The following is a 13,821-nucleotide window of genomic DNA, read 5'->3' on the forward strand; positions in this document are numbered from 1 at the left end:
GATGTTTCAGTTATGGGAAATCCCACGCAGCCAGCTGCCTTTCATGTTTTAAATCCTATCAAGGAGTGATAACCAGGATAGATGATTTTTAAAAACTCAAAATGCTGGCCACCACAATGTAATCCCCATCTGTGTCATTCTGATTGCCCTGGTGGTTACCTTAGCTTTTTTTTAACCTCACTTTCATGTTACTATATTTACACCACCTTGATTGTCTTCATGTTAATTGTAGTCTTGTTTATAATGCAATTGTTTTTCATGGGGTTATGTTTATTTTTAAAGCTGATTGTCTTCACAGGAACAGTTGTAGATTTTGTCATATATAGTTCTTGTAATAGTATATCATTACCAAAAAAAAAAAGTCAGTTTGGTGCAGTGCTTATGACACCAGGCTAGGAACCAGGAGAACTGGGAACTCTAGTTCCCCTTTAGTCACAAAGCCAGCTGGGTGAGTTTGGGCCAGTTTTTTTTATCTCAGTTCTAGGAAAGAGGCAAGTTCTAAAGACTTGCCAAGAAAACTACAGGGATGATTCTGGCAGTCTCCAGGAGTCGACAGTGTCTCATAGGGGGGGGAAATTCAAACCAGGTTTAACAGTTGAGCGAACCAAATTACAGACAGTATCAGCTTCACTTCCCAAAAAATACATTTTTATAGATGAGCTAAATTCTAATAGAAGAAGGTATCAGTTGAGGAGTAGAACTGAAAGAAAGCAAATCTGATTTAGTGGTTAGGATACCAGGTTAAGAACAAGGTGACTGTGAGTTCTAGTCCTGCCTTAGGCACAAAGCCAGCCTGGCGACCTTGAGCCAGTCACTCTCTCTCAACTCTAGGAAGGAGGCAGGGGCCAACCACTTCAAAAATCTTAAGGTACACACACACACACACACACACACAACATTAAAATAATCTCTCATACACACACTGCATAAAGCAATTATTTTTTTCTCTTTTGATTTGGAAAGCAACAATTGCAAAATTGCAACAAAGCACAGAGTTGGTAGGGTATTAAAAAGGCATCTGAACTGTCTGAGTCTAAGTTACATTTCCAGCAGATTCAAAGTTGATTTTATTCATTTAGAAAAAATAAATAAATAAGCATCCCAGCCCAGCAGCAGCCCTCAAGCTTCATCAGGTCAGTAACAAACGAAACAACACATTTGCCAAAAACAAACTTTCCCAACTTGGATTAATTTGCTCTGTTTCCTCAATTAAATGTGTTGCATTTCTCCAACTCATTCAGTTAATGAACTGTATGCCAATGTTCTGTATGTAGTCCCTAATTAGCACAAGATGCTACATGAATATAGCTATACTTCTGTGTTCGTATTGTGTGGCAGCCTTTCTGGGTCTATAGGGGTGCATTATGTTCATGCACAGAAGAAAGAGAATGCAGGATTCTACCTTCCATCCATTTTTCAGTGTTCAAAACTCCAAATCTTTTCTTTTTTATATCCCCCAAGGATTCAATAATAGCAATAACACCTAGACTTATATAGCGCTTCATAGTGCTTTACAGCCCTCTCTAAGCTGTTTACAGAGTCAGCATACTGTCTCCAATAATCTGGGTCCTTGGAAGGATGGAAGGCTGAGTCGACCTTGAGCCTGGTGAGATTCATGTGATTCTGATCGACAGCATAATACAGGTAGTCCACAATCTATGACTGTAATTGTGCCTGGAATTACGGTCATAAGTTGTGACAGTCATGAAGCAGTTCATCACATGACTGTGCCTGACTTTACGAGCTTATTTGCGTCGGTTGTTAAGCAAATGCTGCATTCCTTAAGCAAGTCCGTTTTATCTAATGTGCATTTTTTTTTTTTGCTGGAAACCAGAAGTCAATGCAGGGAAGCAGACAACAATGCTGAAAATCGGTCACATGACCACGACAGTCCCAATGGCCTTAAATATGAGCCGACTTCAAATACCCAAACCTGCAATCACATTACTGCCAGGGGAGCAGGGGCGTACGATTCTTCCAACTTGGGTCCTATGTCCCTTTGGGGGAGGTCCGTCATAAATTTGAACGGTCGCTAAGTAAGGACTACCTGTGTGATAGGCAGCTCAATATATTTGACAGTTTTCTTGGAATTGTGTCCTGTAGAGTAGGTGTTTCTCAACCTCAACCTGCAATTTTAAGAAGTGTGGACTTCAGCTCCCAGAATTCTCCAGCATGCATGCTTAGTCCACAAACAGCATGCTGGCTGGGGAAATTCTGGAGGTTGAAGTCCACACATAAGTTGTGAAAAGTTGGCGAAACACTGCTATAGAGAAAGATCCGCAAGCAAAATATGAACTTTTCTGGTAAAATTTCTCCTTCATTCCTGTTTATTGAGGAACCCCTAATACACAGGTGAGACTCTCAAGCAGTCTGCATGCAAAGGCACAGCTAATACAACCTGCGGATAGATTTATCCTCTCCCACCCACCATCTCTGGTATAAAATGCAGGGCTCCCCAAACATGGAAAGTGATTCAAATCTTTAATCTGCGCAGGGGGGTTGGTATTCTTTTTTAAAAAAAGAAACCCAGCACAAATTCCCCAACATAAATTTCCAGGGGAAGAAATACACAATTTCCTGAGAGTGGAGAGTGCAAATATGGTCCACAGTGGCCCCCTTAAAGTGAGGCTTCCAGCAGAAACAGGAACTGTTTTTCATTTGCCTGTCCATAGTCAAAAAGCCTCCAAGCTATTTGAAGAAGAAATCTTCCCTTTAAAAGAGGTCTACATACTTTGCAACAATCCCTTTAAGAATCAAATCCTGCCTTGGATGTGAATTAATCTTTTGGATGTCCATTAACTGAGCTTCTGCCATAAGTATGGAGGCCGTTCCATTAGATAAACAACCTTTTATGGAAGATCAGAGATTCTGAAGCCAACGCCAAATATCAAGATTTGTGAAGTTCAAACTCATCTCGGTGGGATCCCCACAGTTGCAGAAATCTGCTTAACCTGGTGAGAATGGCAAACATAATACATTGCATGGCTTGATAGGCTCAACAATGGTAGGAAATCAACATTCAAAATCAAAGAATTCAGGCCTCAAATAAAAGAAAATGTAACTGGCCAACAAGGAAACAAACCAGGTTCCCTAATTCTTCTCCGGCCGGTTACGGTTGAGAACAGCTTTGGGAGCAAATTCCAGCTTCTCCTTGAGGCTGACCACTTGGGTAAGGTCCTTCCCAACGCTCTCTTGGAGCTTACGGTCCTCGCGTCGTTCCGAAATGCTCTTCTCGTCCTCGGGGGTCTGTGGAGGGGGCTTGCCCCGGATGAACCACTCAAGATTGTAGCCCACCACCCCGACCACAAAGGCTACGGGGAAGGTGACGTAAGGAGCATAGGTTCGTATGCTCGCCCAGAAGATGGGCCACATGACTCCAGCAGGTTCTGTAGAAGTGAAGGAAGACACGGTTGAAGGACCAGCAACTCCGTCAAACCTTATATAAGCAGTCCTTGACTTACAATCATTCACTTAGTGACTGTTCAAAGTTACAACGGCACTGAAAAAAGGGACTGATGATCAGTTTTTCACAGTTACGACCTTTGCAGCATCCCCACAATCATGTGATCAAAATTCAGATATTCAGTACTTATGACTGTTGCTATGTCCCAAGGTCACGTGATCCCCTTTGGCAACCTTCTGACAAGCAAAGTCAATGGGGAAGCCAGATTCACTTAACGATTGGGTTACTATCTTATCAACTGCAGTGATTCATTTAACAACTGTGATTGAAAGAAAGGTCTTTAAAATGGAGCAAAACTCACTTAACAAAAGTCTCACCTAACAACAGAAATGTTGGGCTCAACTGTAGTCATAAGTTCAGGACTACCTGTTGTGACACTTGAGGTGTGCTCAGAAAATGGGATTGCATGGGAAAACTATATTCATCAGCTATGATCAGCCTGTCCAGAAATCCCAATTTAAAGCACCTGCTTAAAAGCATCTGTGGAGTCTTTGGTGTTCTCTGAGCTGGGTGGTTGGTAATTAGAATCAGAATTAATTAGAATTAGAATCTTCTTGCAGATGTTCCATTGGTACTGATGACATTACCTAGTTTAGCAATGAAATGTCTGCAAGAAAACCACCAAGCTCATAGAGCACCTAAGACTCCATAATTCAACCTTGAGTTACAAATTTTGGGCTCAGTTGTGGTCGTAAGTCAAGGACTACCTGTACTAATATAAGGCACTAAAAGACAATTTTATATATTTCTACCACCCTTACAAAACAAAATTACAATTAACATTTCTTAAAAGTATAAGTGACTAATATAAGGCACTAAAAGGCTATATTTTTCTTTAAAAAAATGTAGCCTACTAACTACACAATAATTTCTATAGTTAAAAGAAAAAAACTGGAAACCAAAGAAGGGGAAAAAATTAAAAGCTGAACATTTTTTTTAAAATGCCAAATTAAATCTTACTTGAAAATGAAAATTTTTAAAAAAGAAACAAGTTAATAGATCTTTAAAACATTATAACTTTCTTTAATTTCAACATTGTAATTGAATTAAAACTAGATCATATTCACAGGTTGTTTCTTTATTTTTTCCTTTATTGTGGGAAAAGAAATTTGATGTAAATCAAACCATCACATTCAGGTATTCTATGGTTGTTTGGGCATATATTCTCTGAATAACAGGGTTTGTTTGTTGGTTTTTTTTATTTTAATAACTCCATCCCAATAGGCTGGGATACTGAAATGTAAGCATAGATTGAACAGAAGAAAAATATTTAGCTGGCTTTGAGGAAAAACAAATTTACAAAACCACATGAGCCAATTCAGTATAATATATAACTATCATTCAAACTCAGGTGTCTTTCCAGAAGAATGCCAGTAAGAACTGTACTGTAAAATATACATTTTAGACAGAAGGGGCATTGGAAAAACCATATCAGAAATTCTTCATATTTTTAAAACATCAAGAGGGCAATTGACATGAACTAAGTGGCCCTCATTAACTTTTGGTTCCAAAGATGGACACAAATTTTAAGAAAGTCCTTCCCAAAATTGCTTTTTATCTCAAAGACACATCCTAGCTTCTTGGAATTATCTATGAGTCTTGAAAGACTGTTCCGACAGCTGTTAAGGTCCCAAATTATCCGGGATTTTTTAAAGCAGTGCCCCCAAAACTTGGCATCTTCAAGACTTGTGGACTTCAACTCCCAGAATTCTTTAGCCAGCTGGCTAAAGAATTCTGGGAGTTGAAGTCCACAAGTCTTAAAGTTGCCAAGTTTGGAGACCTCTGTTTTAAAGCAAACACCTGCATCCTGTATTGTATTTGGAAATGTACCGGAAACCTAAGCTTCTATTTAAAAACAGCTAATTAGATTCCCAGTAATAATTCCAACGTGCAGGGAAGAAGACATACTCTGCATCGGTTGGAATTTTCAGAAAAAATGATTTATTTGTAAAATTACCTGAGCACAGATAACTAAGCCAGACCTCTTCTGTCCAGGAAGGACAGCAATGCCACCAACTCTCTAGGCTAGTGTTTCTCAACCTTAGCAACTTTCAAGATGTATGGACTTCAACTCCCAGAATTCCCCAACCAGCCGTGCCAAAATCCATTCATCTTAAAGTTACCAAGTTTGGGAACCACTGCTCTAGACAGATCAGTGCAAGTGAAGAGAAAGAGCTAGTGGCAACCTTGATCTAACACTGAGATCATGCTGGTACTCTTCTGCTTTTCTCTAATGTCTCTAATCCAACAACTTGATTTCCAAGTCTTCTGAAGTGTCAATATTATTGTATCTATAGCCAAAGACATAGAAAGACACAGAAGGTTGGTTACCTGTTTGGAACAGCACCATGAGAGTAGAGGACTACTTCTAGGTTAGACTATTATCTTTGGTCACCTTAGATTCTGCAGTTAATTCTGATCAGTGCCAGCTATATTTAGAAGGTAACCAAAAACTTACAAGTCTCTCTGACTGGGAATAGGCACATTTGGGACAATACGCTTTGACTGGACTTCAATGACTTGACATGGGCAGTTTTTTCCCCGAACGCCATCACTCCGCTAAACAGATAATTCCCTCAACACTGTCCAACTATTTACAAAGTCTGCACTACTGTTACTACAGTATTAATCTTCTCATCACTCCTTATCACCCATCCCCTCCCACTTGTGACTGCATGACTGTAAGTTTGTCGTTTGTATCCTTACGATTTATATTGACTGTTTCCTAGTACAATTTGATACCTTATTGTACCCTATGACTATTGTTAAGTGTTGTACCTTATGATTCTTGACTCTTGACTAATGTATCTTTTCTTTTAGGGAAACTGAGAGCATTTGCACCAAGACAAATTCCTTGTGTGTCCAATCACACTTGGCCAATAAAGAATTCTATTCCTATTCCTATTCCTATTCCTATTCCTATTCCTATTCCTATTCCTATTCCTATTCCTATTCCTATTCCTATTCCTTTTCTTTTCTTTTCTTTTCTTTTCTTTTCTTTTCTTTTCTTTTCTTTTCTTTTCTTTTCTTTTCTTTTCTTTTCTTTTCTTTTCTTTTCTTTTTCTTTTCTTTTCTTTTCTTTTCTTTTCTTTTCTTTTCTTTTCTTTTCTATTCTACTCTACTCTACTCTACTCTACTCTACTCTACTCTATTCTCCATTTGCTTTCAACAGCCAAACTCTAGCTAGCTATACTTCCCTGCTCTACCATATCAGGAAATTCCTGTTTATTTCCAGTGAGAGATCTAAACTCAAATTAAGATGGAATTTCCTGACGGTGAAAGCTATAGAAGGGATATGCATGCCATAAGTAGAAGTATTCAAGAAAAGACTGGATAGCATTTGTCCAGGAGAGTATGGAGATTCCTGCTATGATCAGAGGGTTGTATTAGAAGAACCTAAGGGCCTTCCAACCCCATGCTACTACATCAAACTTAGGCATAAGATATTCAGGAGTTTTGTATTCCATATGCTAGTAATCTTCCAGTGGAAGACCTGCATTTTGGAGAAGACCTATATATGGAGAAAACATATGAAGAACGGCTGCTGGAATTGGGTATGTCTAGTTTAATGAAAGGAAGGACTAGGGGTGACATGATAGCAATGTTCCAATATTTGAGGAGCTGCCACATGGAAGAGGGGGTCAACCTATTCTCCAAAGCACCTGAGGGCAAGACAAGAAGCAATGGATGGAAACTAATCAAGGAGAGAAGCAACCTAGAACTAAGGAGAAATTTCCTGACAGTTAAAACAATTAACCAGTGGAACAACTTGCCTCCAGAAGTTGTGATTGCTCCAATACTGGAAGTTTTTAAGAAGAGATTAGACAAACATTTGTCTGAAATGGTATAGGGTTTCCTGATTGAGCAAGGGGTTGGACTAGAAGACCCCCAAGCTCTCTTCCAGCTTTCTACTCTACTCTACACTACTCTACTCTATTCTACTCTTAACTAGCAAACCTGATCCTTTGCGAGAAACAGGCCAATCCAATTCCAATCACTTCCACAGTTGCATTACCCATCAACAGTCCTTGTTAGGATGGAGCTTTATTGATTTGTCTCTGCAGGGAATCGGTTGAGCTGGAGGTTGATGTAAGCAGATTTCTAAAGTGCTTTGGAGCTGACTTGGTCTGTTTCCACATCTTGGAGTCAATACTGAAAAGTGAAAGTTTACCAAACCTCTTATTGCAGCTGATTGAGATGCATAAGAACAAGGGAGATGGGTAACTTCCAAATATTGACAATACCTTGCTCCAAATCCTGAGGTAATTCTGATTGAGCTGCCATGTGTTTAAAAAAAAAACAAGGGCCAAGTGGAAGCCTGAAAAATCCTACAGCAGGAAAGAAATTAAGTTGAGCAAAAGTGGATTTTCTCCACTGCTCAAGAACAAGGCCATGAAAGTCTCAAGTACCCAGCCTCAAAGAACAACAGCATCCCACACCAAGATAATTGAGAAGGCCATGCAATTTGGACACAGAGAGACAGACAGACAGAGATAGGAAAAACCAGACATTAGTTCTTCTTAGCCTTCTATTGGAGATAGAACCCCAAAATTAAAGTTGCATTCAAGGAAATACTACAAGAGAGGTGTGTGGTAAAGCCAAGAGCATGTTCTTGAACATAAGACATTTTGTGTGCCTAACCCCACACTTGTACATAGGGATCCTCACATTTTTGCTTCACAACATCCATATGAAATCTATATTCTCCATAGAGCGGCTTGGGAGAACCTAGCTTTCCTCTCTCTTTTGGAGAAATCACAGCCCACCCTTGGGGGAATAAAAAAAATCTGCATTTTGAGGTTCCGGTTTGAAGGGCTTCGGCGACAGGCAGGAATCCGTGATCATGCACGGTTTCTGCCTGGGCTCGCTGCTGGAGCGCCCCAAGCCGACTGGTTTTGGGGCTAAGCCACCCCGTAGAGGTGGCGAAGAGGGGGGAGATCGCCAGCAGGGTCGAGGAGAGCCGCATTTCTCCTCCTCAGCTGGCCAAACTCACTTTCCCGAAGGCGGTAGGAGCGGCGGTCAGAAATGGCCGCCTCAAAGAAGAACTCAACCGGAAAAGAAAGTGCAGGAGGAAGATAAGAAGTGAAAGTTTTGGCTGACCGGGTTAAGCTGAAAAAACAACAATTAAGGTACCCTGGAACTTAAATTTTACAAAAGATTACATCGCTTCCAAAGAAGAGTCGGAAGCAGCGGAAGAAAGTGAAAAGGGAAAAAAAAATTTCTTCTCTCTCCTTCCTTACATTGACAACCAAGAGATCTGAATAAGAAATCGGAAAAATCCACTTTGGCATCAATAGGCAATTAAGCTGAAAATATAATTAAATGCCAAAGGGACAATAGAGATTTCTGGACATTAAAAACTTTTTTTTCTATAAGCAGGAAGGGAGAGGAAAAGAATAAGGGCAGGATCTGGAGGGAGGAGACTGCCTGGATTTCAAAAGAATCTAAAGTAAAATCTCAATAAGACTTCTAAAAGATACATTTTAACTGGAACTTTGCAACTAAATAGTAACCCCAGGAAGAGAAAGTGAAAAAAGAAGAAAGTGTAAAAAGAAACAGCTTGTGTGTATTTGGATTGCTTGGTGACTTTTGGATTTTTGGTTATTATATTTGAATGACTAAAAACAATTGGGTGGTTGTTTAAATTTTTTTTACAATGGCATCACTTCTGGATGAATTGAAAATGGAACTTAAAAAATATAAAGAAGATTCACAAGAAGGGAAGGGCTCTCTTGGCTTCGTTTTTCAATTCCTAGAAATGGAGATCTGCAATCATGAGAAACAACAAGCAAAACAAGAAGATTGGCACAAAGAAGAAGCCATCTTTAATGAACAAGTAACTCTATGTGGGGAAGAAAAGGGGGGAAAGAGAATGGAGAATTTAAGACCTAAAAAAACAGCCAAAAAAGGGGAAAATAATTTGAAAAGTGGATATAATGTTGGAAAGCAACAGAAAAGGGGAATACAGAAGAGGGAAATGGAGGTGGACAGACAGCGGGGTAAAAAGGGGAGAGGGAAGAAGAGAGGGAAGAAGGAAAGGAAGAGACGTTACAAAGGTTTGGAGCAAGATATAAAGAAACAGGACTTATTTAGAGATAATGGGTGAAAATCTAACTGAAAAAGGGATTCTGTGAAGGTACATAAGATTGTATTGTTATATTTGTAATAGAAATAATGTTAGAAAATTGGAAACAATATATGATTAATAAGAGGGATAGAATGGTTAGTGTAACTTAGTGAAATGTATGTGAATAAAGTAAATGAAATAAAAGAAATGAGAAAATTGAATTAGGAAGGAACGGGAACATTTTAATTAGTCAATGTTTTATAAAATATAAGTGAAGGGGGGGGGATTAACTATGGAAAGTTTATAAATGTTCCCATAGTATGATATTTATTTGAAAAGTAATGTGCAAAATGTTAAGACTTAAATGAATATTAATATTAATGATAGAATTGAATTGGAATGGATTGTTGTTTTAATTATATTATACATTTATACTTTTTTCTTTTTTTTAAGAATATAGTCTGTAGTTTTAGAATGTACCAAGCAGAATCCAAATGGAAGTTATGTATTATATTAAGTGTTATAATTTTAGGGGAAAGATATAAAGGCGTCGTACCCCAATCAGTGATTACAGGAGAAATTTTGTTTAATGAGAAAAGATAGTAGACAGTTGAAACAGGACAAAGAATATAAGTATAATGATTTGAATTGAGATGAAATAAACAAAATAAAATTAAGAAAGTTAAAAGTGAGGAGAAGCTACATAGAAAACATAGAATAGTAATAAGATATGGAATGGAATATAAAAATGAGCATGAACTTGTGTCTGTATGAAGAGATGTAACCCGGGATTATGCTGCTTTCAAAAAAAGATGTTTTATGTTTTTATGTTTTGTTTGTTTGTTTGTTTTTAAAAACCAATAAAATTTGCAAAAAAAAAAATATCTGCATTTTGAATCAAAAGAGGAAGGCATCTTCAGTCCAACAGCAGCCAGGTTGGTTTTGCAGCCTTTAAAAAATAATTACATACTCAATTTAAGGAAGAGGTTAGGCAAGCAAAAAAAAAACAAAAAAAAAACTCATCTTGCAGAGCCCCTAAATCGGTTTTTATCAACCTTAGCAACTTGAAGGGTGTGTGGACTTCAACTCCCAGAATTCCCCAGCCAGCTTCTGGGGGTTAGAATCAACCCATCTCCAAGTTGCTAAGGTTGAGAACCGCTGCTCTAAACATTTGATCCATTTTCTCAATCCCCCAGGCACAAGTGCCATCTCAGAAAGTCTAGCAGTGGTATTTTTAAAGACAGATAGAAATTGCCAGATTGGGGGAGCAAAACTGTTGAGAGAAGGGAGGCAGGGAGTGACACTTCAAGCTTACATCCAAGGTAACCCCCAAAACTTTAACCTTAGACTGTCTCCTTTTGACCTCACCCCTTTCCTAAGAGGTGTGTAGGGGGTGTGCATCAGCGCACCAATGTCCCTGTTCTATTGCTTCTTTTTATTTTTCTTATATATGTATCCATGTAACTATGTTTTTACTTATACCCATTATCTTGTAAGCAATTGACAAACCAAAATAAACTAAAAATAAAAGGAGACCAAAAGTTAAACTTGCACAACTCACTGGAGCACAAAGGATTTAGTCTTAATTTATAACTAGCCAGGGTGGTCTCCTCTTATCTTTTCCACCAAGCCAGTGGGAACTGGATAGATAGATCCCTTTTGGACCGGCTAAAACTGTAACCAGGCGGTGCAAGATCCAGCGTTAGCAGCGGATCTTTAGGATCTGGATCTAGAACCCAAGAGAAGAAATGAAACTCCCTGCCGTCAGCTGGCAACTCCGTAACTAACACCCTTTGCCTCTGCTTCCAAACACGGTTTTGCTCCCCTCTGCTCCCCCAAAGATCGCGCAAGGTGGGCGGCCTTCCTCAGTCCCTCTCCTCCCTTCCAATTCGGGGGAAGCTCCGGGTTGGGGACGGACATACATACATACATACATACACACACACACACACAGAGACAGACAGACAGACACACACACACACACACACACACCCCGCCCGCCCGCCCGTCCAAGCGCTGCCACCGCAGCGGTCAAAGGCCGGGCTCTTTTCCAAAAGGGGCGCCCGGAATGCGCAAGCCAGGAATCCCAAGGCGGCAGCAGCAGCAGCAGCCCCGTTGGCAACGCCGCCCGCGACCTCCATCGGATCCGTCCCTCCTCCCCAAGGTCGGAATCCTCTCTGGCCGAAAAGCTCCGGCCAGGCGTGCAAGGGGAGCCAACGCCAGCCGGCCTTTCCGAACTCACACCCCGGTTGTAAGTCGCCCCCAGCGGGCTGGAAAGGTGGGGAAGGGAAGCAGGCAGGGAAGGGAGCTTCCGACGGCCGGGACTCGGCTCCCCTCGCCGCTCACCTCCGTCTCACCTCCACCTCCGCCGCCGCCTCCTCCTCCTCCAGCGGATCCGCCGCCAAGCCAGGCCAAGCCTCCTCCGGCGGGCTCCGCGTGCGCCTTCGCTCCGCTTCCTGCCGCCGTTTCATTGGGCGCCGCTGCTCTCCGCCCGGGGCTGCCCATTGGCGGCGAGAGGCCGGGGCGAGGAGGGGAACCGAGCGGGAGGCGCTTTCTCCGCGGTCCCGATGCCCGCTTCGGCTCCTTCTCTCTCTCCTCCGTCCCCCTCCCCCTCCTCCTCCTCCCGAGCGGCCTGAGGCCAAAGGAGCCTCGCTTCCTCGGCCTGCTGGCTCTCGCCGGTCGCTCCGCTTTAAGACGAACGGATAGTCCTCGACTTACAACGGTTCGTTTGTTCCAACGGCATGGAGGAAAAGGGACTTAAGGATCGTTAAAAACATTTTCTTGATTAAAAATATTTTGCAAAACATTTACAAAAAAACAAAAACATTTGGTTAGGTTATAAAATAAGACACTGTGGGTAGCCCCCACCCCCAGAGAATGAAATATTTGGGGAAATATTAAAAAAAAAGGGGGGGATAAAATATTTCCCTTAAAGGAGAAACGGGGAAAAATCTTAGGCAGAAACCATGTCCCCACCACTCCCCCTGTCCCACACAGAAACTGAGTTTTTAGAAATGCAGATTTGGTAATCCATTCAGAAAGACTGGGTCAGACAGGAACACAATCAAGCCAAAGGTTGACAAAACTAGCCCAGACCAACACCTGGGGTTTGCATTTCCCCTTTTGCCTATAGAGCCAGCCATGACCTCTACATGACCCCACAGGAATCCAGAAGGTATAAAAACCCACCCATTCTACACTCCATTTTGTCAGCTCCCCCAGAACCACAAACTGTTGTGTCCGCGCAGACACAGACACAGAATAACCCACGGTGAGTAGCGCAGGAAAATACAATAAAATGATTGGCTAACGGCATGGCAGTCAACCCCTATATAAGGGAGCCCACCAGCCGTTAGCACTCGTGTTGCTGTTTGGAATATCAATTACTTACAGTAAACAGTTGTGCGGATCCCTGTCTCTGGCTCCTTCTTCCCCAAGACACAATACAAACCCTGGTGGTTCTGATCATTAATAAATGGACCTTCTTTCCAATCAGCCTTCGGCCTCCATTTTGTTTTCAACACTTTTCTCCTGGATTGGAACTGAACAAGATGGATTTTCCCTCCAACAATACAAACTACAAAAGAAAATAGAAAGGCAGTGAGGGGAAAGGAGGGAACAAGAAGTGAGAAAGGGGCTGGGGGGGGAAAGGACGCCCTCTGTTGCCGTAAAATAAACATTAACATCGAACCACAACTTTTTGTTTTTCCATAATAATAAACTATATAAACACATATCAATCTGACGAGTAAAACCCAAAATCATATTTGCAACTGACTCATATTTATGACGGTTGCAGTGTCCCTGGGTCATGTGATTCCCTTTTGCGACATTCTGACAAGCAAAGTTAATGGGAAACTCAGATTCACTTAACAACCGTGTTACTAATTTTAACAACCTCATTAACAAATGTAGCGAGGAAAGTTGCAAAATGGGGCAAAACTCACTTAACAAATTTCTCACTTAGCAACATGAATTCTGGGTTCAGTTGCAGTCGTAAGTCGACTACCTGTATAAACATCAAAATCACATGAAGCACAGGCAGTCCTTGACTTACGACCACAATTGAGCCCAAATTTTCTGTTGCTAAATGAGACAAATTACATAGGGTCTCCTGCTTGAAGGAGGGGTTTGGACTAGATGACCTCCAAAGTCCCTTCCAACCCTGTTAATCTGTTATTTTCTGTTAAAACTTCTCCCTGAAGTAGTGGGTGGGAGTAGAAGATCTCAGAAGTCCCTTTCAACCTGGTCATTCAATGTTTTATGTTCTATGGGTGATATTTTGGAGAGA

General features: G+C 41.0%; 1 protein-coding gene across 5 annotated transcripts; it reads right to left on the bottom strand.

Moving 5' to 3' along the window:
* Positions 1-1,038: 1,038 nt before the first annotated feature.
* On the bottom strand, positions 1,039-12,015 carry SMIM12 (small integral membrane protein 12). Of its 5 annotated transcripts, none has more exons than XM_026680664.2 (2): positions 11,894-12,015; positions 1,039-3,386 (listed from the first exon to the last, which is right to left on the bottom strand). In XM_026680664.2, the coding sequence occupies exon 2, from the start codon at positions 3,370-3,372 to the stop codon at positions 3,091-3,093; it is 282 nt and encodes a 93-aa protein (XP_026536449.1). In that variant the 5' UTR covers positions 3,373-3,386; positions 11,894-12,015; the 3' UTR covers positions 1,039-3,090. The 5 variants fall into 5 exon arrangements, with proteins under 5 accessions (XP_026536449.1, XP_026536448.1, XP_026536447.1 ...); XM_026680663.2 differs by having other exon boundaries at positions 11,888-11,997; XM_026680662.2 differs by having other exon boundaries at positions 11,877-11,967.
* Positions 12,016-13,821: the final 1,806 nt, after the last annotated feature.

Source organism: Notechis scutatus, chromosome 8 (assembly GCF_049901735.1).
Source record: "Notechis scutatus isolate UNSWTSFEM ecotype Mainland chromosome 8, rNotScu1.2, whole genome shotgun sequence".
NCBI lineage: Eukaryota > Metazoa > Chordata > Lepidosauria > Squamata > Elapidae > Notechis > Notechis scutatus.

Bases quoted from the DNA above. Each gene is read 5' to 3' on its own strand.
- SMIM12 (XM_026680664.2), bottom strand. From the start codon at position 3,372: ATGTGGCCCATCTTCTGGGCGAGCATACGAACCTATGCTCCTTACGTC.